Genomic DNA, 19,796 nt, shown 5'->3' with positions numbered 1-19,796 from the left:
TGTAGGTTCTGTTCCTGTACATCCATACAAAGATACACGCGTCCCCAGGGAGAGTGGGTTGCTATTTGTTGCACCTCAATTTGATGTGCAGACAGGGAAACTTCTCTCCCTGGTCCACATAGATGTGGTGGTGCCAGCAGGGAGATGTCCAGCAATGTCAAACTAGTTTTTGGTTATTGCTCTCCAAGATCCATGCTCCTTTTCCAAATGTTTGTAGTACTTTTATACTTCTCTTTAAGCTGACTCCTTTTTGTAAGTCTTTCTGTTATGGACTAATCCAGCTGGTGGCTGTAATCCTCCTTGATGTGCTCAGTTTGAATCATACAATCCTTAAGAGTTGGAAGGGAGCTGTGAAGGCCATCTAGCCTAACTCTCCTGCACTGCACAGGGACACCACAACTAGGTCAGGTTGCCCAGGGCCTGATCCAGCCTCACCTGCAAAGTCTCCAGGGATGGAGCATCCAGCACATCTCTGGGCAGCCTGTTCAGTGCTCACCACCCTCACTGTAACAGACTTTTTCCTTACATCCAACCTAAATCTCCTGTTGTGGAGCTTGAAGCCTTGTTCTGCCAGCAGACCCTGCTCAGGAGCCTGTCCCCTTCTTTCCTGTTGCTCCCCTTTAGACACTGACAGGCTGCTCTCAGCTCACCTTGCAGCCTTCCCTTCTTTTCTCCATCTGCACAGCCCAGCTCTCAGCCTGTCCCCATAGGAGAGCTGTTCCATCCCTGGGATGGTTTTTGTGGCCCTTCTCTGGATGCTCTCCAACAGCTCCATGTCTCTCCAGCACTGAGGACTCCACATCTGGACACAGTGCTCCAGGTGAGGCCTCACAGCACAGAGCAGAGACAGGATCACTCCCTCACCTTGCTGGCTGTACTGCTTTAGATGCAGCCCAGGATGCAGTTGGCCTTCTGGGCTGTGAGGGCACAGTGCTGGCTCATGTCCAGCTTCCATCCACCTGTACCCCAAGTCTTTTTTGACACGACTGTGCTCAATCCTTTCATCCCCCAGCCTGTATTGGTAGTAAGAGTTGCCTCAACCCAGATGCAAGACCTTGCACTTGGTTTTGCTGAACCTCATGAGGTTCACCTGGTCCCACTGCTTAGCTTGTCCAGGTACCTCTGGAAAGGAGGCAAAGGCCATGAGTTGGCTTTGGGTTTCCCATTCACAGGCTTCCTGCACCCACCAACAAGAGCTGTGTGCTAACTGGGAGCACCCTGAAAAATAGTGTGGGACACAGAGCTTCCCAGGGGTCCTGCAGCTGCCTGTACTTCTGACAGAAGGACAAGAGGTACTTCCAGGACTTCTTTTTGCAAAGTGAAGATTGTTCTATCTGTATTTAAGTAACACAAACCCTATAGTTTAAGTAGTTTTATAATTTCTAAGCATACACATCCTACTTTGGTCTATCCATTAAGAAAACCTAATTTCCAAACTATTCCAACCCCTATAACACGTCACTTACTTCTCCTTTGCCAACAGCATGTGATGCTCTCAAATGTGAAACGTTTTCTTCTTGTTGTTTTACTCACCCATTCATTATTTCATGTTCTCATTAAGTCTGCTTGTCCAATTCCAGCTATGAATTCTTTGTGATGTGCACCGTGTCTGCATTCCTTGTGAAGCATCACACACACCCCTGAGGCTTTATAAGTAATTCGAAGGGTAATGGACCTGTTTGGATAGGTGGTGGATATGGGCACCTTCAGTTCAAGCACATCTGTTCTTTAGGATTTATTGTGTTACCCTGTGACCTTTAACAGAAGCTGCTGCTTCCTTCTGGCAGGTCATGATAAGGTGGGTACTGTGAAGCTTCTTTATGGATGTATATGCCAGAGAGTAGCTGTGTTGCCCTAAAACATCTTGTGTTCTGGCTTGCCTGACTTTTCATCTTAAATGTAATGGAAAATACTCCACATTAAAATTACGTGCTTCGTAGCTCCTATTAGTAAGGTTTGTTTTTCCACTTTGTTGTTGCAGAAGGAGGAGAAAAGGTTTAGGCATGAGATGTGTAGGTTGCAGAGGAGGGGAAGTCCTGCACAACAGGAAAAGAGCTCTGATATTTAAAACAAGCTCAGTTCTGTCCTGGTTAAGCTGCAAAAACCCATTGCACAGAGGCAGAAAGGAGGCCTTGAGAATTCAAGCATAGAAACAAAACAACTGTGATTGCAGAACCTAAAATCTAACCATGAAGTGTCCTTAACTGTCCGTACACTTTTCGAATTTACAAAAGCGGATTGGAGGGACCTGTCTTGCTGCTGTTACATGGTGGAGGCCATTCTGCTCTTTCCTGGGCTGTATTTACTGTAAGTAAACTGTTGATTTATAGAGATAGACACTTAGGCAAATGTAGTCCTGTAAGCATGGAGGGCTGCTAACCATTCAGTTGTGTTAAAAGGGGGGAAAATTAATGCAGAAAACAGTGTTATGATCTCCTGCTGTGCACCTGACTCAAGTCATCTAAGAATATATATTAGGCAATGTATGCAAAGGTGTATCATCTAGGCCACTCATTTCCAGCAGCATCCCAAACTTCCACATAACTTGCATGTTTTAATGAAGCATTAAGGTAAATCTATCACAGTGTTCCCATGGGGTTTTTCTTGGATTTTTATTTTTGGAAGGCTGCTTTCCAATTTTCAACACTCCTTTATCATCACAACACTTTTTACTTTGCATGGTTGAGATCCTGTTCAAGGAATCTCGTTTGCTGCTCTCTGAAACATGGACAGAGGTTGTAGCAACAGGAGCAAGCACATGGGCTGATGGAACCAAAGTGCCATCCCTAAACCTGTTCCTTTGTTTAGGAAAAAAAAAATATGAGCAAAAAACAACAAAACCAGAGCCAGGGAAGAAAATTGAAAGGATTGCAGGTAAAGTAAAATCTCAAAGTATCTGTTATTTCTATTTGGGATGTCAGAATGATAGAATCATGGAGGTTGGAAAAGACCTAGGATCCTTGAGTCTGACCACAACCCATCCTGCTGAATCATGGCCACATCTCCATGGTTCTGGTGCACTTCCAGGAACAGTGTGACTCCACCACCTCCCTGGGCAGCCTGTGCATCACCAGTCTTACAGAGAAGAACGTTTTCCTCATATCCAGTATCTCTTCTGTGCCTACTGTTACGTCAGGCATGTAACAAGGATGAGCTCTTTGCAAGAGTTAATACCAACTGCTCTTGAATTCCCAAGGTGGCTGCTACTACTGCATAATCCTTATGGTGTAACCCATGGGAAAACCACTGTGTGCTATGACAAGACATCCAAAAAATCATAGAATCACAAGGTTGGAAATGACCTGCAAGATCATCCAGTCCAACCCCCTTCCCATTCCTATCAGTACCACAAGCACTAAACCATCTCTTGTAGCTCCTCATCCAGGTGCCTCTTGAACACTGCCAGGGACAGCGACTCCACCACCTCCCTGGGCAGCCATTGCAGTGCCTGACCACCCCTTGAGAGAAGAAGTTTCTCCTAATATCCAACCTGGTACAACTTCTGGCCATTTCCTCGGGTCCTACTGTTTGCCTGGGAGAAGAGGCCAGACCCTTTTGCACCACAACCTCCCTTCAGGAAGTTGTAGAGTGCAATGACGTCTCCCCTGAGCTCCTCTTCTCCAGACTGAACAATCCCAGCTCCCTCAGCCACTCCTCGTGAGACTCAATGCCTCTATAGAGACTCAATGCCTCTATAAATGCCTCCTAAGTGGGCTGCAATTTTGGTACAGAATGGCAGTTGGACACCTAGCTTAGTTCATCTATGTCTGCAGCTGTAGCTGAGCCAGAGACTGGTGCAGAAACTTCAGAAACTGCTGGAACTTTGTCTTCAACCTCTTTCTTACTAAATCCTGTCCTTATCAATGTAGATCATTGGTTGCCAAGATGGTCAAGTGATTGGTTTTGGTCATAGTTTCCAAGAGCCTTGGGAAAGTTGGATTGAAGGCCATTGCCTTTAACCAGAGGCAGATGTATGAAGCCACGTTTTGCTGATCATCTTCCTACAAAATGCCATCACCCTCTCTAGAATTCTTATTTTCAGTAGCAAACCATTTTCACACTTAAAGCTTGTTGGATTTAGGGGAGTGACTGCCATTATAACACTGTGCTTTTGGGGCTTTTGGTGTTACTGCTGGCTGATGAAGGTAACATAGGTTTCCCTAGGTGAGAAGCACAAATCTGACTGTGCTTCTGGGGAAAGAAGTGGGTGCAATAATTAGCTGTGCCTTTATGCAGCTGGTATTAAATTATTTCCTGTGGGTGTGTTGAAAATAATGTCTGTCCTAAGCAATTAAGCCAGGTATTAAACTTAAAGTACTACACAAACATATATATATATATTATTATATATTATTATATATATTTATAAAATTCACACCCAGAAGAACAACCAAACATGAAAATCTCAAGCTGGGAGGCTCTGAGTGCCCCAACCTATAAATAGAAGAATAGCCTGCAGAGCCAGAGTGCTGCTTTCTTCTTCTGCTTACTGGCCTGGCAAATTCCTGGCTGATCTGCTTGTGCTTCTCTTGCCCAAAATATTTCTGTTTGCATACAACTTAGGGTTGCTGGACAGCTTCCCATTCTGTCATGTCGTGTTGGTGATCCTCTTTCCTCACTCTCTGATGACAATGGTTTGATCTTTAGCAGAAGGCATCTCATCTGTTGAGTTAAGTCATTGCTTAGGAGCATAAGCAGCTTGCAGATTGAGGCTTTGGGGTGAGTTTTGGGGTCTGAAATACGAACTTGTGGCTGTTTGAATTGCACTACTGCACTCATTTAGGAGTTGAAGAGCTGAACAACCAAACGGGAGGCCTGGTTGCCTTTCAGATCTGCCCCTTATGTGGGTGGTTGTATTAACAGTCCCTCAACAAATTCTCCCATTGCTCCAGGGCTGATATTTAAATAATCAATGATTCTTTAACACAAAATTCTTCCTTCCAACAAAGAAGGCTGTTTAATCATTGCAATGCCTGAAATAACTTATGCAAATGGAGCTGTCAGCAACAAATAGAGTCATCATCGCCTTGCTTTAAAAAGATTCCTCTCTTGTTCCCCTCCAACATCTTTGGACTAATCCATTTTGTACATTCCAACCTTACTGTGAAATTCCATTCTGTAAGATCCAAGTGAAGAAGTGCTGCAAGGCAGCTGCTTCATCTTCATGGCTGCTGTGTAGCTGGGGCTGATTTTGGAACACATGTGGCTTGGGAAAGGGGAGCATTGATTGCTTCAGCATCTCAACTGCTACAGGACTTGAGTTTGCTTTCCTAGGAAACGCAAGGTGTCTTAAAGCACAATAAAACACGTGTTCTTCTCAGAGATGATGTGAACAGTGGTGGGAAGGATTCCATCCTTGAGCTCTGCTCAAATGAGGGCAGCTCGTGTGGGCTGTTCTTTGTGGGGGCTGCAGGTTCAGCTGTTGGGAGCGGAGGTTCTGCCCCACCATGCCAGTTCTTGCTGCTGTTCCACTCTGTGCTTGATGATGCTGATCCTTTTGCAGGTGAGATGTGGCACTTTGCAAAGCAAATCACGTTGTCTTTTTCCTTGCAGTCTGCAATCATCAGCAGGATTCAATGCAGGATTGTGGCTTTAGATCTCCGAGGCCACGGTAAGTACGATAAATACAGGAGTTTAAATAACACACAAGCACATTGCTGACTTCCCTTTTAAAGGAGATGGTAATGAATCCTTCCCAAAACGACTGGGAAATTATCCTGAAGGCATCCTTGTTTTTTTCATTCAGTGGCAGGGATGGGTGAAGTGGTGTAACCCCATATATGAGCACCCAGCTCCCTGTGCCTTTGTGCAGGGTGATGGTGGGCTTCCTTCTTCCTGCATGTTGGCAGCAACCCCTCCTCTATACTTTCATAACCTAAAGGAGGTTTTTACCATTCAAAATAAAGTGTGTTCAGTTGTAAGGTACACTGTTAATATGGAAACACTCCCATGACTGTTCCTGCCCCTAAGCCATAATGTGACAGAGTACCAAGAGTTTCTGGTTAATTCTGGGTTCTTTAATTGTTCATGATAACTGAAATGGAGTCTTTTCTAACTGTGCCAGAAAGCTTTGTACGTTTCTGCTCCACATCCTCAGAGCTCTGAAGGTTTTCAGCTTACAGGAACTTGTTTTGTTCTTTCAGGAGAGACAAAAGTTAGGAATCCTGAAGATTTGTCTGCGGAGACAATGTCAAAGTAAGGAAGCTTATGTGCTCCCCTTCACTTCCTTATGTGCTCCCCTTCACTTCCACATACCTATTTTCTTTCCTTGATTAAACAGTAAACGTTGGAGGATACTCAACCTTCATTCAAGGGAACTGGAAGGTGGTTTCATTTCACATAATTCTGGTAGCTTTCGCTTCTTTTCCTTCTGTTTTGGGACAGCTTTAAAATTTCTTTAGAATTATATATTTAATATTTAGAATTATACCTCTGCCAGCTGAGTTGTATTTCACAGTGCACTCATTCTTTAAGTCTCCCCTTAGTTGTAAAACCACTTTACAGATCAGCAGCTTCAGTGCAGGGAGCACTTTAAACCTGCAATGCTCAGTAACACTGGAAATATCCTAATAGAAGGGAAAAAGCCTTCCTCAGGCTTGACTGATGTAAGCATTTGAGCTTGAAGTCACCGGTTTGGTGGTGGTTCTCCTGCTTTTGAGCAGTCAGAGTGTATCTGCCTTGGAAGCTGTGGATGCCCCATCCATCCCTGCAGGCATTCAAGGCCAGGCTGGATGTGGCTCTGGGCAGCCTGGGCTGCTGGTTGGTGACCTGCACACAGCAGGGCTTGGAGCTGGATGAGCATTGAGCTCTTTTGCAACCCAGGCCATGCTATCATCCTATGATTGAACTGGAGGCATCTCCCCAGTGTGCTTCACATAATCAGGTTGCTTTTACAGACTGTCCTGACCTGCTTTGGGATGCAAATCCCCTTCTTCACAAGCTGCAGAAAAGCAAGCAGTTCCTACTAAGCAAATCTTGTTATGTCTACATTGAGTACAAAGAGTGTCTTTCCTATGACTACAATTAAACCAGGAAGGACTTTGTAACCTTCCTATGAACAAATCTACTGGATTTGTTGTGGGGAGGCCATGTGTGAAATGCGTTCTGACTTCCATTGTATTCCTTCTTGCTGCTGCTTACAGCTTGTCAGATCCTGGTACATCACTGTCCTAAGGAGGTGCTGTACGAAATAACTGGGATTTTTTACATCTGCAGCAGCACTACGTGGAGGAAAACAAGTTGCCTTTTGTTTCTAAACTTCTTTGTCCTCTTAGAAGTGAGCTTAAAGTTTATTCCTTGTTAGCCTTTAAATGGGAGCTTTACATTATAGTTTGAATCTTTTATTAAATCCTCTGGTTGTGTTCTCCTTGACAGAGCAGTCAGCCTTTCTTTTGACTTACAGTTTACTAGGTGCAAGCTTGCTCTTGTGTTCTTTGAAAGGAAAGCCCATTTTGGCACCTCTGAGGCTACCTTAAAGTACTGTGCTCCTCAATAAGCTTTGGTCTTCAGCCATGCTGCTATTTGGATTTTTTGGTGAGTTGTGGCAGCCAGCATTCATATACAGCAGTAACAGCTTCAGCTTAAAGCAGATGCCCTATGGAAGAGAAGGGGAAATCTCTGCTTGCCTTGTGCTATCTGTACTCCAGTGAGAGTCTGAACCTTTGCTTGTGTTCAGTGCTGTTTATCTTTGCCTCCATCCATGGAGTTTGGCTACTTTTCTCTATTTAACTGCAAAAGGTTTCTCTTTTTAGAGCTGTGAATTTTTTTAGCCTATGCTTCCACAGCAAAAGAATGCAAGGCTTTTCTCACCTTCCATTTAAAACTCCTACCAACTGTTGCCAATCTGAAAGGTTCTCTTTGGGAATGAAAAAGAAAATAAATAAAGCCCTTTCTGTTTATAAAAAGGAAAAATAGCATGCTTGTTCAGGAAAGTATCAGCTTTAAATGATTGCCTATGGGTGGCTAAATGGAGCTGCACAGGGATAGGACAACAAACTTGTCCCACTGGTGTGTGAGTTAGATAAGAGAGGATTTGGAGCCAGGCAGCTGTCTTGGGTCTGTATTTTTTCCTTCAGAAATACATCAAGGTAGAGATGCTGACCATCCTTTCACCACCTTCTTTTGGCAGAGACGTTGGAAACGTGGTTGAAGCTTTGTATGGAGACCTTCCTCCCCCTATCATGCTGATTGGGCACAGCATGGGGGGTGCCATTGCAGTGCACACAGCAGTTGCAAACCTGGTGCCGAGTTTACTGGGTCTGTGCATGATAGATGTTGTGGAAGGTAAGGCTGTATGTGCTTGGATGTGGTTCTTTCTTTCAAGCTCATCTTTTTATTCTGATCCCCTAAATTCCTGAACACACAAAGTTTAGCCATTTCTTCAATATATGCCAGTTATATTCTCCTAGCAGCAGTTACCTGTGTGAAATAGTCCTTCTAGTGGATCTCCTTTGGATTCTGCTGGGTGGGATCTGTGGTTGCTGCTGTTCTCAGAATTTGGCTGCAACACTTTCTTGTTATCAAGGAGAGGGGCTTTTTTATATATATATACTGCATGGTTGATGAGTGGCTGCTGCTTTTTCTGATGTCCTACTTGTTAATTTTCTAATGTGGGAGTAGGTAGGAGGCTTAGGTGTGCTAAGTTGTATTTTCCTTAATTGCATTAAATCCAATCTGAACCCCAGGTTTCTCTGAAGGTGTTCCCTGGTAGCCAATTCTGTGTAGGCAAACATGGTAATAATTACATCAGATGTCATCACATTAAAATATTTCTTGCTAGGTACAGCCATGGATGCACTGAACAGCATGCAGAACTTCTTAAGGAGTCGTCCCAAAACATTCAAGTCACTTGAGAATGCAATTGAGTGGAGGTAATGTGTGGGTTTATGTAATCTACAAAATCACTTGGCTTTTTTAGCTTGAATCCTGAAGGAAGCAAACTTTGTGACATTTGTCAGATTCTTCCTTTGGTTCTCCCAACCCCAGCTGTGCAATGCTGGGGGAGTGGCTGATTCACCAGAGGGCTGTGCTGCCATCCACAGGGACCTGGACAGGCTGAGAGGTGGCTGAAAGGAACCTCCTGGGGTTTAGCAAGAAATGCAGAGCCCTGCCTTTGGGGAGGAGGCTGAGCTGGGGGCACCCAGCTGGAAAGAGTGCAGGAAAGATCCTTGTGGACAGCATGTGGAGCATGAGCCCTTGTCACTAAGATGCTGCGTTAGGCCAAGTGTCAGCAGCAGTTCAGATGAGGTGAACCTTAACCTTCCCCTCTCTTCAGCCTTGGTGAGGCCACATCTGGGATGCTGATCTGGGTCTGGGCAACTCCAGTATGAGAGAGATTAGGACATACTGGAGAGAGTCCAGCAGAGAGCCACCAGCTGATCCCCAGAGGTCTCTTCCAGCCTCAACCATTCAGTGGTTCTGTCAGCAATTCCTTGGCTGATTTGATGGGACAAGAGAGCTTACAAAGATCATTAATTTCCTGGGAGTTGGCTTGGTGCTGGAGAAGGATCATCCAAGAGCTGCTCCAATTCCCCACCAGCATTTCTCCTATGTGTCTTTTAGATTCATAGTTACCTGAATCACCAGCCATCACTGTTAGCTGGCAGATGGTTTCTGTGACTCATTCTGAATGACTCCTGAGCACAGGTGGTTTGGGTAAAATCTGGTTTTGCTTCTGTTTCTAGGTCTGCTAGTCACCAGTCACTTAGTAATCTGCCTTTCTTCCTTTTTCCTCTAGTGTAAAAAGTGGACAAATAAGAAATCTGGAATCTGCTAGAGTTTCTATGGTCGGTCAAGTCAAACAGTAGGTTGTTTTGTGTGGTTTTAATTGGTTTTAATTTTAAGTTCTTAAAATCTGTTTTACAAATACCTTCACTGCAGAGCATAAATACTCCTGAACGTGGAAATTTCTTCTAGGAAACAGATTTCTTTTCGTTTGATCACTGCTGATACCCACAGCCGAATTGTAGTTGGGGCACCTGGAGAAAACCTGCCCAGAATTTCAGTAGGGCAGAATCCACAAAGAGCTGCATTTAAAAGAAGTAATAAACTAACCACTGCTGATTGTGTGCTCTTTGTTTTGCCTTCCTTTCTGCCCACATTGAGGACATAAGGGCTTGTCTAATGTCTCTTCAGAAATGTTGGCCTAAATTGGGTTTTTGCCTTCTGGCATTTTAGGAATGGTTTAATTCTGCATTTCAGGAGTGGTCCCAGGTGAGTTTGGGGGGCCAACATGATCTGCTTGTGCTGCTCTGATCCTTGGTGTATCTGAAACCTTTACAAAGGTCTCCACATACGTTGCTAAGAAGAGCTGTTGTTGCTTGTTTGATCATTCCTGCCTCTTTTAAGTACCTGTTTGCACTGGGATGCATATGCTGCTTTCATCTACAGCTGCTTTTAAACTTGGGGGGGGAATTTTTCCTATCCTGTGTTTGAGAAATAGCTGACTGCTTTTAGCTCAGCAACTTTCTGGTTTTGGAAAGGGAATCAGTTTTTGGTTTTGCTTTCACAGGTGTGAAGGAGCTGCAAGCCCTGAAGGTCCTAAAGCCATCGTGGAGGGCATTATTGAAGAAGAGGAGGAGGAGGATGAAGATGATGAAGGCGGAGTCTCTGTCAACAAAAGGAAGAAGGAAGATGACACTGAGGTAGGGAATTTCTTGCTGTGTTTCAGCACATGTTTGCATGGCACTTCCCTGGCCCATGGTTATCCAAAGGATTCTGATATTTATAAATGAGAGCAACTCTACTGGAAGCCTTATACTGGGACTTAAGTTTTTCTTCTTGGCCTCCTCTCATTGATTCCATCATGGGTTGTCACTCTGTTTTTGGTTTTTCTTTCCTCAGGTGCTCTGAATGCACATGACCTGAAATGGGGCTTTTGTGAACGAGGAGTGCTCTGTACTGAGCCTGTGTGGTGCTTTTGCTTATTTCAAAGACATGGCAGCATTTGGGAGGTTGTACAATCAATTGCAGCCTAAGAATGCAAACTCCTCAAGGGAGATTCCCCATGTACAAGAAAGACAGAGGAGGGCAACAAGATGAGCAGAGGGCTGGAGCAGCTCTCCTATGAGGAAAGGCTGAGGGAACTGGGCTTGTTGAGCTTGGAGAAGAGAAGGCTGCAGGGAGACCTCATGGTGGCCTTCAGTGCTTGAAGGGAGCAGATAAACAGGAGGGGGAACGGCTGTGTGTGAGGGTGGGTGGTGACAGGACAAGGGGAATGGCTTGAAAGTGAGCCAGGGGAGGTTTGGGTTGGATGTGAGGAGGAAGTTTTGGAGGCAGAGGGTGGTGAGGCAGTGGCACAGGTTGCCCAAGGAGGCTGTGGATGCCCCATCCATCCCTGCAGGCATTCAAGGCCAGGCTGGATGTGGCTCTGGGCAGCCTGGGCTGCTGGTTGGCGACCTGCACACAGCAGGGCTTGGAGCTGGATGAGCTTTGAGCTCCTTTGCAACCCAGGCCATGCTGTGGTTGTATGATTCTGATTCTAAAATCATTACAGCTGATTTATCCCCTTGTTTTTCAGACAGTGCACAAACTATTAGTGCCAGCAAAAAGCAGAAAACTAAGTGCCCTGAAAAATGCAGTCGTCTTTCAATCTATAGGTGTAGCTCCTGCTGACCTTCTCACTCCTTATTTGTATGCTTTGGTTGTGATTTGGAACAGAAAACAAGGAGCAAAAAACTGTCTGCTGAGAGCGTGCAATCCACCAGAGGGAGCCAGCATTTTTACATGCTTCCATATGGAGTTCATTTTACGTGAGCTGTTCCACTGATCACTAATGCAGAGCTCTCTTTCCTCCCTGCAGACAAAGAAGGAGCACTTATACACGTGGCGAATTGAGCTGGCGAAAACAGAGAAGTACTGGGATGGATGGTTCAGGGGCTTATCTAACCTCTTCCTAAGCTGTCCAACTCCAAAGCTCTTGCTTTTAGCTGGTACGTATCTGGTTTAAATTCAGCAGCAGCTCTGCAGTGGTGTCCCAGTTGTGTTTTAGAAAATAAGGTCAGCGTTTGGCTCAAGTCTTTCTCTCAGAAAGCACCCATTTCTTCCACTCTGGCTGTTCTGTGTATCATGTATCATAAAGCAGCCAGTTTGAGCCTTGCATGTTTGGAATTAGGTCAGAGCCTCTAGGATCAAGATGGCACAAAATGATGTACTGGATTTAAATGCTTGCTTTTGTTGTATAAAGCAAAGAGAAGCAAACAAGATCTAAGCTGCCCTTCAGCCTCCAGTACTCTGACACTTTCCTACAGATGTAGGTGTGACTTTCCTCTGAAATCATGGATGTTCTGCAGCCAGCTGTAGGCCCTTCTTGTGCTCTGGTAAAGATAAAAACCTGGAGCAGCCTGGGCTGCTGGTTGGTGACCCTGCACACAGCAGGGGGTTGAAACTGGATGAGCACTGTGCTCCTTTTCCACCCAGGCCATTCTGTGATTCTACAAGCTTCTAAGCTGTGGGAAAGATGTGTTTTAGGCAGAGATTCTTTCCTGTCACTTTACCATCATGAGGTGCAGCTGTGAAATGTTCTAATGGTTGTCAAAGGTGATGTTTGGCTCACTTTCTTTTGATGCCAAAATTTCTCTTTCATAATGCCTGGTAAAGCTCTGCTTAGTTACATTCATTCTGGAATTTCTCCAGTACATCTGTTTGTTTGATTGTAGGTGTTGACAGGCTGGATAAAGATCTGACCATTGGACAGATGCAAGGTAAATATTTCATTCTGTTACCTTAATGCTCTTTTTGGCTGGCAACTTGTTGCTGTGGGTACATGAACAAAGATATGGGGGCAGTAGCCTCTTAGAGATGCAGTCTATTTCAAAGCAAATGTGCACTGAGGATTTAGTCAATCCAAAACTATTGGCCTGTGTGTGGTGATAGGAAAGGTGGAGAAATTGAGAAGGGAGAGATTAAATTAGAAGTTGTGATGAGCTTTCTCCATGGTTTTTGTTCAATCTGGTGTCTGATGTTCCCAGCAGTGGAGCTGCCACTTTCTTTTGAGGGATTCAAGATGATGTTCTGCAAGGCTTTCTTTTTAATGTTTTTTTCTCCCATTCTAGTGATGTTCCTAGCTTAGAACACTTGAAACCATCCAAAACTGTTTGGCCTCTGGATGTTTCTATCACATAAAGATTCTGCATCTCCATGCATGCCTTTTTTTTTCTTCTGGTCCCAGTTTCATGGATTTCCAAGGCATTTGGTATTGGAAAGTAATACAACGTTTATCCTGCTGCCTTATGCTGAAGTGGCCTCACAGGGCAGAGCAGAGGGGCAGGATCCCCTCCCTCACCCTTCAGGCCACGCTCTTTTTCCTGCTCACAGTGAGGCATAGTGAGGTTTGTGAAGAATGCAAGAGCCTCCTTAGAAGAGTTCATAAATTCACAGTGCTTTAAAGGTTCCAGGTTCTGTTGTTTCCTGCATAGGTGAAAACTGCTTCCCTAAACTACTGCTATTCAGGAAGCAGGACTGCTTAAGAACTGATGACTCTCTTAATCTGCAGGGAAGTTTCAGATGCAAGTCCTTCCACAGTGTGGCCATGCAGTCCATGAAGATGCTCCAGACAAGGTGAGCTCTGCCTGGGGGTGAAGCTGCGTGCATCGTGGTCTCCACTGCTTAAACACAACAGGGGCCATTGCTTGCTATGAAGCACAGTTTTACACCACGAGAGCCTTTTGGACATGATACCATCACTGGTTTTTTTGCAAAGCAGCTTGGATTTCATCATATTTTTAAGCTGACTGGAAAGCCTGAGTTGAGATGTTAGATGAGACACAGAGCTTGGCTATAGGTTTAATTCTCAAGCTGGTGCTGGTGGGACTAACTGTTACCATATGGAGTGTGGTTCCCTTTAACCTCCTGCCTTCCCTCTAGAAGCTTTTCACTCTTCCTAGCACTAAACCACAGCGTTTGGAGCTCATCTGTGTTGTGCTGAGTTGGGTGGCTCAAGTTCTCCAAATATGAAACAAATGCTATTGAAACAGTTTGCAGACTGAGGAAGCAGAGTGAGTGCTGTGTATTGCTGCAGTTTGTGTCCTGACAGGAGGGCTGATGTGTCACTGGAGCCTGTGGTTGGGAACAGGACTGGTTTTAAAGCTTGTTCTGCACCATGAGTGCAAAACTCAGCCTGCCAGTGCTTCCCTTTACTGATCTGAAGAAAAGGCTTTCACCTGAATGCTGCTGTGCTTTTCAACATGGCTTCTAAGTGATGTGATCATTGCCAGAATGCTGTCTTGATTTATTCTTAGCAATAACAATGGCTTCACCTAACCTTTCTTTTTGCATGCTAAATGTAAGAAATTACTTGAAGAGGTGGTGAAAAAACTTCTTGGCTGTGTGCTGAGTGCAGAGGTGCAAACACGCGTCTCCTTTTAAACTTGAGCCTGTGGGACAGAAGTCTTCATTTTAAAGCAGCAGACTTCATTCAGCAAGAAGACCCAAGGGCACAGCTGGAACTGCTGCATCCTCTGAAGGCTCTCTGGATTTCTGGTTGTCTTCACCTCCCTTTAAGTTCTCACCTGGTTTTCCTTCCTCCAGGTCGCTGAAGCTGTCGCGACGTTCCTGATCCGTCACAGGTTTACAGAGCCCATCGGTGGATTCCAGTGGTAAGGCCCTGTGAGCACTGCAGCTGGGCAGTCTGTGAGCACAGTCCTTGCTCTCCCTGTGTGCTCGTGGCTTTCGGTGTGGGAGGTGGCTGGGAGTTCTGGCATAATGCTGAAACCACATATAAACAAACAGCTTGGCATCACAGCCAGGAATTATTTGATGTTTGTGTTCCCTGTCAACTTTTCACGTACTGTCTCGTGTTAATGAAGCCTTCTTCCTTGGAGGGGAGGAGTGAGGCAGATCTCACTTTGCTGATTGCTTTCTCTATAGCCTGCCAGAAGGCAGAATTACAAGCTTTGTGGTATTTGCTTTAAGCAGGTTTTTATTTAAGTAATCAAGGCTCTGTGCCTTGACAGCAACTCGTACCACGCTGCTTTGGCCAGGGAATGCTGCTCAAATCAGACAGGTAGAGCTCTGTGCTTTGTTGTGCAGGCTTTGTCTGCTGACCCCAGGTGTATTGAACTCACCTGTAGGAGCCAGGTCTCTATATGGCAATGAGAGTAGGTTGTCACTGATAAGGTTGCTTGGAAAGCCTCCTGAGGGTACAGCATCATAAAGGCAACGACTAAACCAGTGCTCAGACCATGCTCACTAATGGTACTAATCAGCCTCAAGGCCATCTGTCCTGTGTCAGTGAGCAGCCCTGAGAAATTCTCTTGCTTTATAGCTGAGAATTCTTCAACAGAAGCTATACATTGCAACATGTACAATGCTGTGGGACTGGTGATACTAAAGGGGAGTTGCTGAGTGATCTCTCCTTTCCCCTTTGTCCTGTGCCTTTGGGGATGAAACAGCAGAAACGTAGGAATGTGGGCTGCATGTTTTAAATTCAGTGGAAGGAAGTGATGTATGAGTGATGAGAGGGAGAAGAGGCAGAGCCAAAGATCTGCAGAGAATACCTTGATTTTAATGTGACCTTTTTCCTTCCCAGTGTGTTTCCTGCTTGTTAATACCCTGCTATCTCCAGCACCGAGTCATATTGTAAATAAACTGCACCAGAGGCCACTGTGATGTACCCCATATCTGTTCATCTCTCCAGTTCAGCAGCAGTTGAGAAGTTGGTGTGAGGTTCATCTTACTTAGAACAGTTCTCCACAACGTGTCCATGCTTAGGGACTTCCTTACTGGGAAGCAGCTTGTGTTGAAGGCCATGAAAAGCTCTTCAGACCCTCAGAAGTGGGCTCCTCTCTGCTGCCATAAGCAAAGACCTCCTGAAACCCCAAGCCTCCATCGACCTCCATGGTCCCGTTTCTTGGACCCAACTGCAGAAGGGTTGTTGACAATCCAGAGCCAGCAAAGCCACTGCAGCATTTCCAAAGGCTTCAGGATTTCTCTGTGGAATCATCTGATCGTCTTCAAAGTGCCCCTTAGCTTTGGGTTTGGTTTTGTTTTTCTTATATATTCATTTTTTCCCCCCCCCCCTAAAGCAGTGGGGGAATCAGCTTCATTAGAAGCTCAAGTTCCATCTCACCAGCCTTATGGATCAAGCTGTGGCAGGAAGCTGATGCTGCTTTCTTGTGCAAATTTGGACCAGAGGGTAAAACAAAAAGGCAAGGGTGGGAATCTGGGGATCGTGAGCTCCGTTTCAGAATCTTGCAGCTTTCTTAACATTTGTTTCAAGCTCTCACTGAGGAAAAATAGCCTGAATTACAGGCAGTTTGCCTATTTGGCCCTTTTCTGCCTCTGGAATGTGTTTATGCTTCCCTCTGTGTAGCTGCCACACATGACTGAGCAGAGATCAGCATCGTTGGGGTGAAAAAGATGCAAGAAGAGCAGCAGATAAATCCCTGGAAGAGCTTGGAGTCAATCCTGCTGATGCAGAGGTGCAGGCAGCTGATTCCCCAGTACCAGAGGATTCACCTTGTTTTCAGTGTCACTTCCTAAATCACCTCGCTGCCTGCCTGCCGTATTTCCACACAAATCTGCAGTTCCATGGGAGAAATGCTCCTTCAGGGTTAATTACCTGCAGGCAGTGGGTCAGATTGCTTTCACCTCTCCTAAGAATCACTCTGGAGCATAAGAGCTGGCACGTATTGGAGCAGTTTTTCTCAGTGTGCTACTGGTGGTTGTCTGAAATCTTATTCCATTTGCCTCGTGTTCAGAACCCCTTTGTGCTGTATGATGGAGGCAGTATTTAATGCTGTTTTGCTGAGGCATAGTTCTGTTCCTGGCTTGATCCTGGGAGTTGTGATGGGCAGCAGTTCTCCAGAGCCATCCTGAACTTCTGGTGTGTTTGAGGTGCAGGTGGGGCAAAGGGAAGCGGTGTGAAGAGCTGGTAAACGTGGAGATTCCCTGTGATGGAGAGCTGCTCCTCATCTCATTCCTTCACATGTGAGTTGTGGCCTTGTGCTGTGCCCAAAGCATCAGGGTGGGAAATGCATGAACCAGAGGCAAGAAAGCCAAATTGCAGAGGGCTCTGCTCATTGCCACACCATTGGCACTCAGTGTAAATAGAGAATTGCTGGCTCCTGACATTCCTCTTTCTGTTCACTATTGTGACCATGGTGTAACATCCAGCTGTAGTTCCTGGTGGATTAAATGGACCCTCAGTAACCAAGATGCTACATCTGCCTTTTTCCTGATGCATCCTGAAGGCTGGCAGCATCCTCAGCCCTCCCCACGTATATTTCAGCAGGATATTTAATGTGGCATTGCTCTGTGCCAGGCTCTGGGTCCTGGCTGCCTCAGAACTGGATGTGGGGAAGTGAACTGCAGGGATGAGAGCAATAGCGGATGGAGTGGGAATCCCTTCCTGCTGTGCTGAATTGCAAACATTTTTGAGAGTCTGCTTTTGTCTGAAGGATTTCTGCCTGTCTGCAATTGCTTTGCCTGGGAGGAGGGAGCAAGAAGCAGAGAGAAATGGTATTTAGGTGAAAGTTAGCACAGAGAACGAGCTGCAGGGGAAAGTGTTCTCCTTCACTGAATAAAAGCAGGGAAACCCAGGAAGTTCCCCCTCCTTTGCTGTCTGATCAGTGCATTCTTTCACAGCCTTCAGCACTTCATCAGGCAGACAGGAGGAGGCTGAGCTGTGAGGGTGCAGATTTCAAGCAGGAGCGTTTGATGATGTAGAAATCTCTCTTGCCTTTGTTCCAGTCGTTGGATTGAGGATCCGTGGAAGCTTTCACAATGGAAAACCCCGAGGCTTGGCAGGAGCAGATTGCGGTCTGGTCTCTGTGTAAGGGCTGACTTCAGCTTGGAGCCTGCACAGGTTCTGCCAGCTCTGGGGCTGCATGCATCAGACAGAGCCCTCAGCCATTTGTAGCTTACAGGAGCACTGTGACTGCTGGAAAGAAATCTTTCCTGTGTGGCCAAAGCGTGAGGTTCTGCTCTGAACACAGAGCCTGAGTGGATGGCTGCAGTGTGTGAGTCTGAATGGCTGCTCCTCCATGCTGCCATCTCAAAAACAGCATTAATCCAGAGGTGAAACATCAGACTGTGTTGAAATGGTTGCTGTATCATGTTGCTGCGTGGAGCTTGCTTTTCTTTGCAACCTTTTTTTTGTCTCTCTTGTTCAGACACCTTCAGAAGCGAAGCAGGTGGGAGATTCCACCAAAGCCAGCTGAAAATATTGATGGCTGTTGCAGCTGGAGGTCAGGTTGTGAGCAGCTGAGACGTGCTCTCAAGAAATAAGCACTGGGTGGTAAGGAGTGAAAGTGCAGAGGTCTGTGGGCTGTGCTTGGAGCTGTCAGACCCCCAAACCTGACTGGGTTTCCTCCCCTGCAACCTGTGCATTTTGGAGATGGTAGCTGTGGGTGACATTTGGCAGAGGAAGGGGCTGTGTCTCCTGACTTCCAGCCCTGCTTCCCACCTTTCAGAGTGAACCTTCTGGCTTTTCCTGTTTCTACAGGGCAGGGCTGAGCAATGGCAGCAGGGCACAGCCCCTTGCTGGCTTTCTGCTCCAGCACCACGCAGATACAGGAGCAGGAGAGCCCACATTATCTCGATCTGCACAGTTTCTCTTCCTCTCCATGTTGCCTTTTGTCTTCAGTGTGAATGGGAGATGTCTGGCAAGTCAGTGGGTTTAAACTGGTGCTTCACACACCTGAAAATCTACACCTGGATCTTCTGGGTAAGGTCAAAAACCAGTTTGCCAGCCAAGCCCCCGGTTGCATTTCCACATAAACTTGGCACCACGTCTGCAAAGCAGCTGAAACCTGTAGGGCTGTGCTTAGGTTTTTTTACTGCATGCTTTGCTGTTGGATGCTGGGCCGGTTGGGTTTCCAGCCTGGCAGGGTGTAGCTCTCAGGTGACCTCGTATCTTTTGCTGTTGTTTCCAAAAGGAAAATGTGTTTGTGTCTGTCAGTCCTCTGGAGACTGCTGTGTCCTGTGTCAGCCTCGTCCTGCTGGTACCTTGTTTGGTGTCCGTTGCTCTCGCCTCCAAATAAAGCAGTTGTGCAAAGCCTGGGTTAGGAATTCCTCTGTTTGCTGGGAAGGGGGAGATCTGACTGTTCTGGGGCTGTCACAGCGGTGAGGGCTGCGTTGGGTTTTTCTGGTGACTCATGGAAGTGTCTCATCCTCGGAAACGTCCCCACATCCCTTCTCTGTGCTCCAATGTGGGGAGGAGGAGGGAATGCTGGAGCCACAGCCTGTGTTTTTCCCCTCCCCTTCACCACTGATTGCTCCCACATGTACAGAAACATCTGAAAGTAATAAAACGTGGTGCTTTGGCTGTTCAGTAACCTGTGCTGTGTTGGACCATGTGTTTTTTAACACCCTCAATGCTTCGGTTGCAGGAATTCGGGGCAGTGTGGGCTGAAGCTCTGTAGGTTTTTATGTACGAGGAGGCAGAGCAGAGCCCAGGTGCTTGGGAAGCTCTTCAACCTCTTCCCTTAAAATCAGGGAGTTTCTTTGCGGGCTGAGAGCGTGCAGGGGCCGACCCCAACCCCAGCCATTCTGCATTGCCTGGTCTGCTGCTCCTGTCACCCTATCTGAAATGCACAGAGCAAACAAGTGATACCATGGCCCTGCCTGATTACCAGGTGCTGCTGGGGAGCCCGGCTGCCTCCTTTGCCTTCCAGTCACGCCAGCACTGTGGTTGGATAGAGAAAAGGAGCTTGTCTGCAGTGCCCTGGGGAAATGGGGCTGCGCATGGGCTGGGGGCCAGGGAGGCTGGAAGGCAACAGCCCCTGTGCTGGCTTTGCTGCACTCTGAGCTCCAAGGTCCCTCTTACAGCAGCAGCTCTGCAAAAAAGATTCATCGTG

General features: G+C 46.2%; 1 protein-coding gene across 1 annotated transcript in view; it reads left to right on the top strand.

Annotated features, from left to right (window-relative positions):
- The window catches only part of PPME1 (protein phosphatase methylesterase 1), a 32,105-nt gene extending 12,828 nt beyond the window's left edge, over positions 1-19,277 (top strand). The window contains exons 3-14 of the mRNA XM_048942321.1: positions 2,216-2,307; positions 5,554-5,611; positions 6,144-6,195; positions 8,129-8,283; positions 8,780-8,870; positions 9,737-9,802; positions 10,511-10,643; positions 11,801-11,930; positions 12,657-12,701; positions 13,493-13,557; positions 14,527-14,594; positions 15,527-19,277. Coding sequence (XP_048798278.1) covers positions 2,216-2,307; positions 5,554-5,611; positions 6,144-6,195; positions 8,129-8,283; positions 8,780-8,870; positions 9,737-9,802; positions 10,511-10,643; positions 11,801-11,930; positions 12,657-12,701; positions 13,493-13,557; positions 14,527-14,594; positions 15,527-15,545 — 974 coding nt within the window. The 3' untranslated portion in view covers positions 15,546-19,277. The remainder of the gene's footprint in view (positions 1-2,215; positions 2,308-5,553; positions 5,612-6,143; positions 6,196-8,128; positions 8,284-8,779; positions 8,871-9,736; positions 9,803-10,510; positions 10,644-11,800; positions 11,931-12,656; positions 12,702-13,492; positions 13,558-14,526; positions 14,595-15,526) is intronic.
- Positions 19,278-19,796: the final 519 nt, after the last annotated feature.

This window comes from Lagopus muta, chromosome 1 (genome assembly GCF_023343835.1).
Source record: "Lagopus muta isolate bLagMut1 chromosome 1, bLagMut1 primary, whole genome shotgun sequence".
NCBI lineage: Eukaryota > Metazoa > Chordata > Aves > Galliformes > Phasianidae > Lagopus > Lagopus muta.
This window is presented reverse-complemented; position numbering and strand designations above follow the sequence as displayed.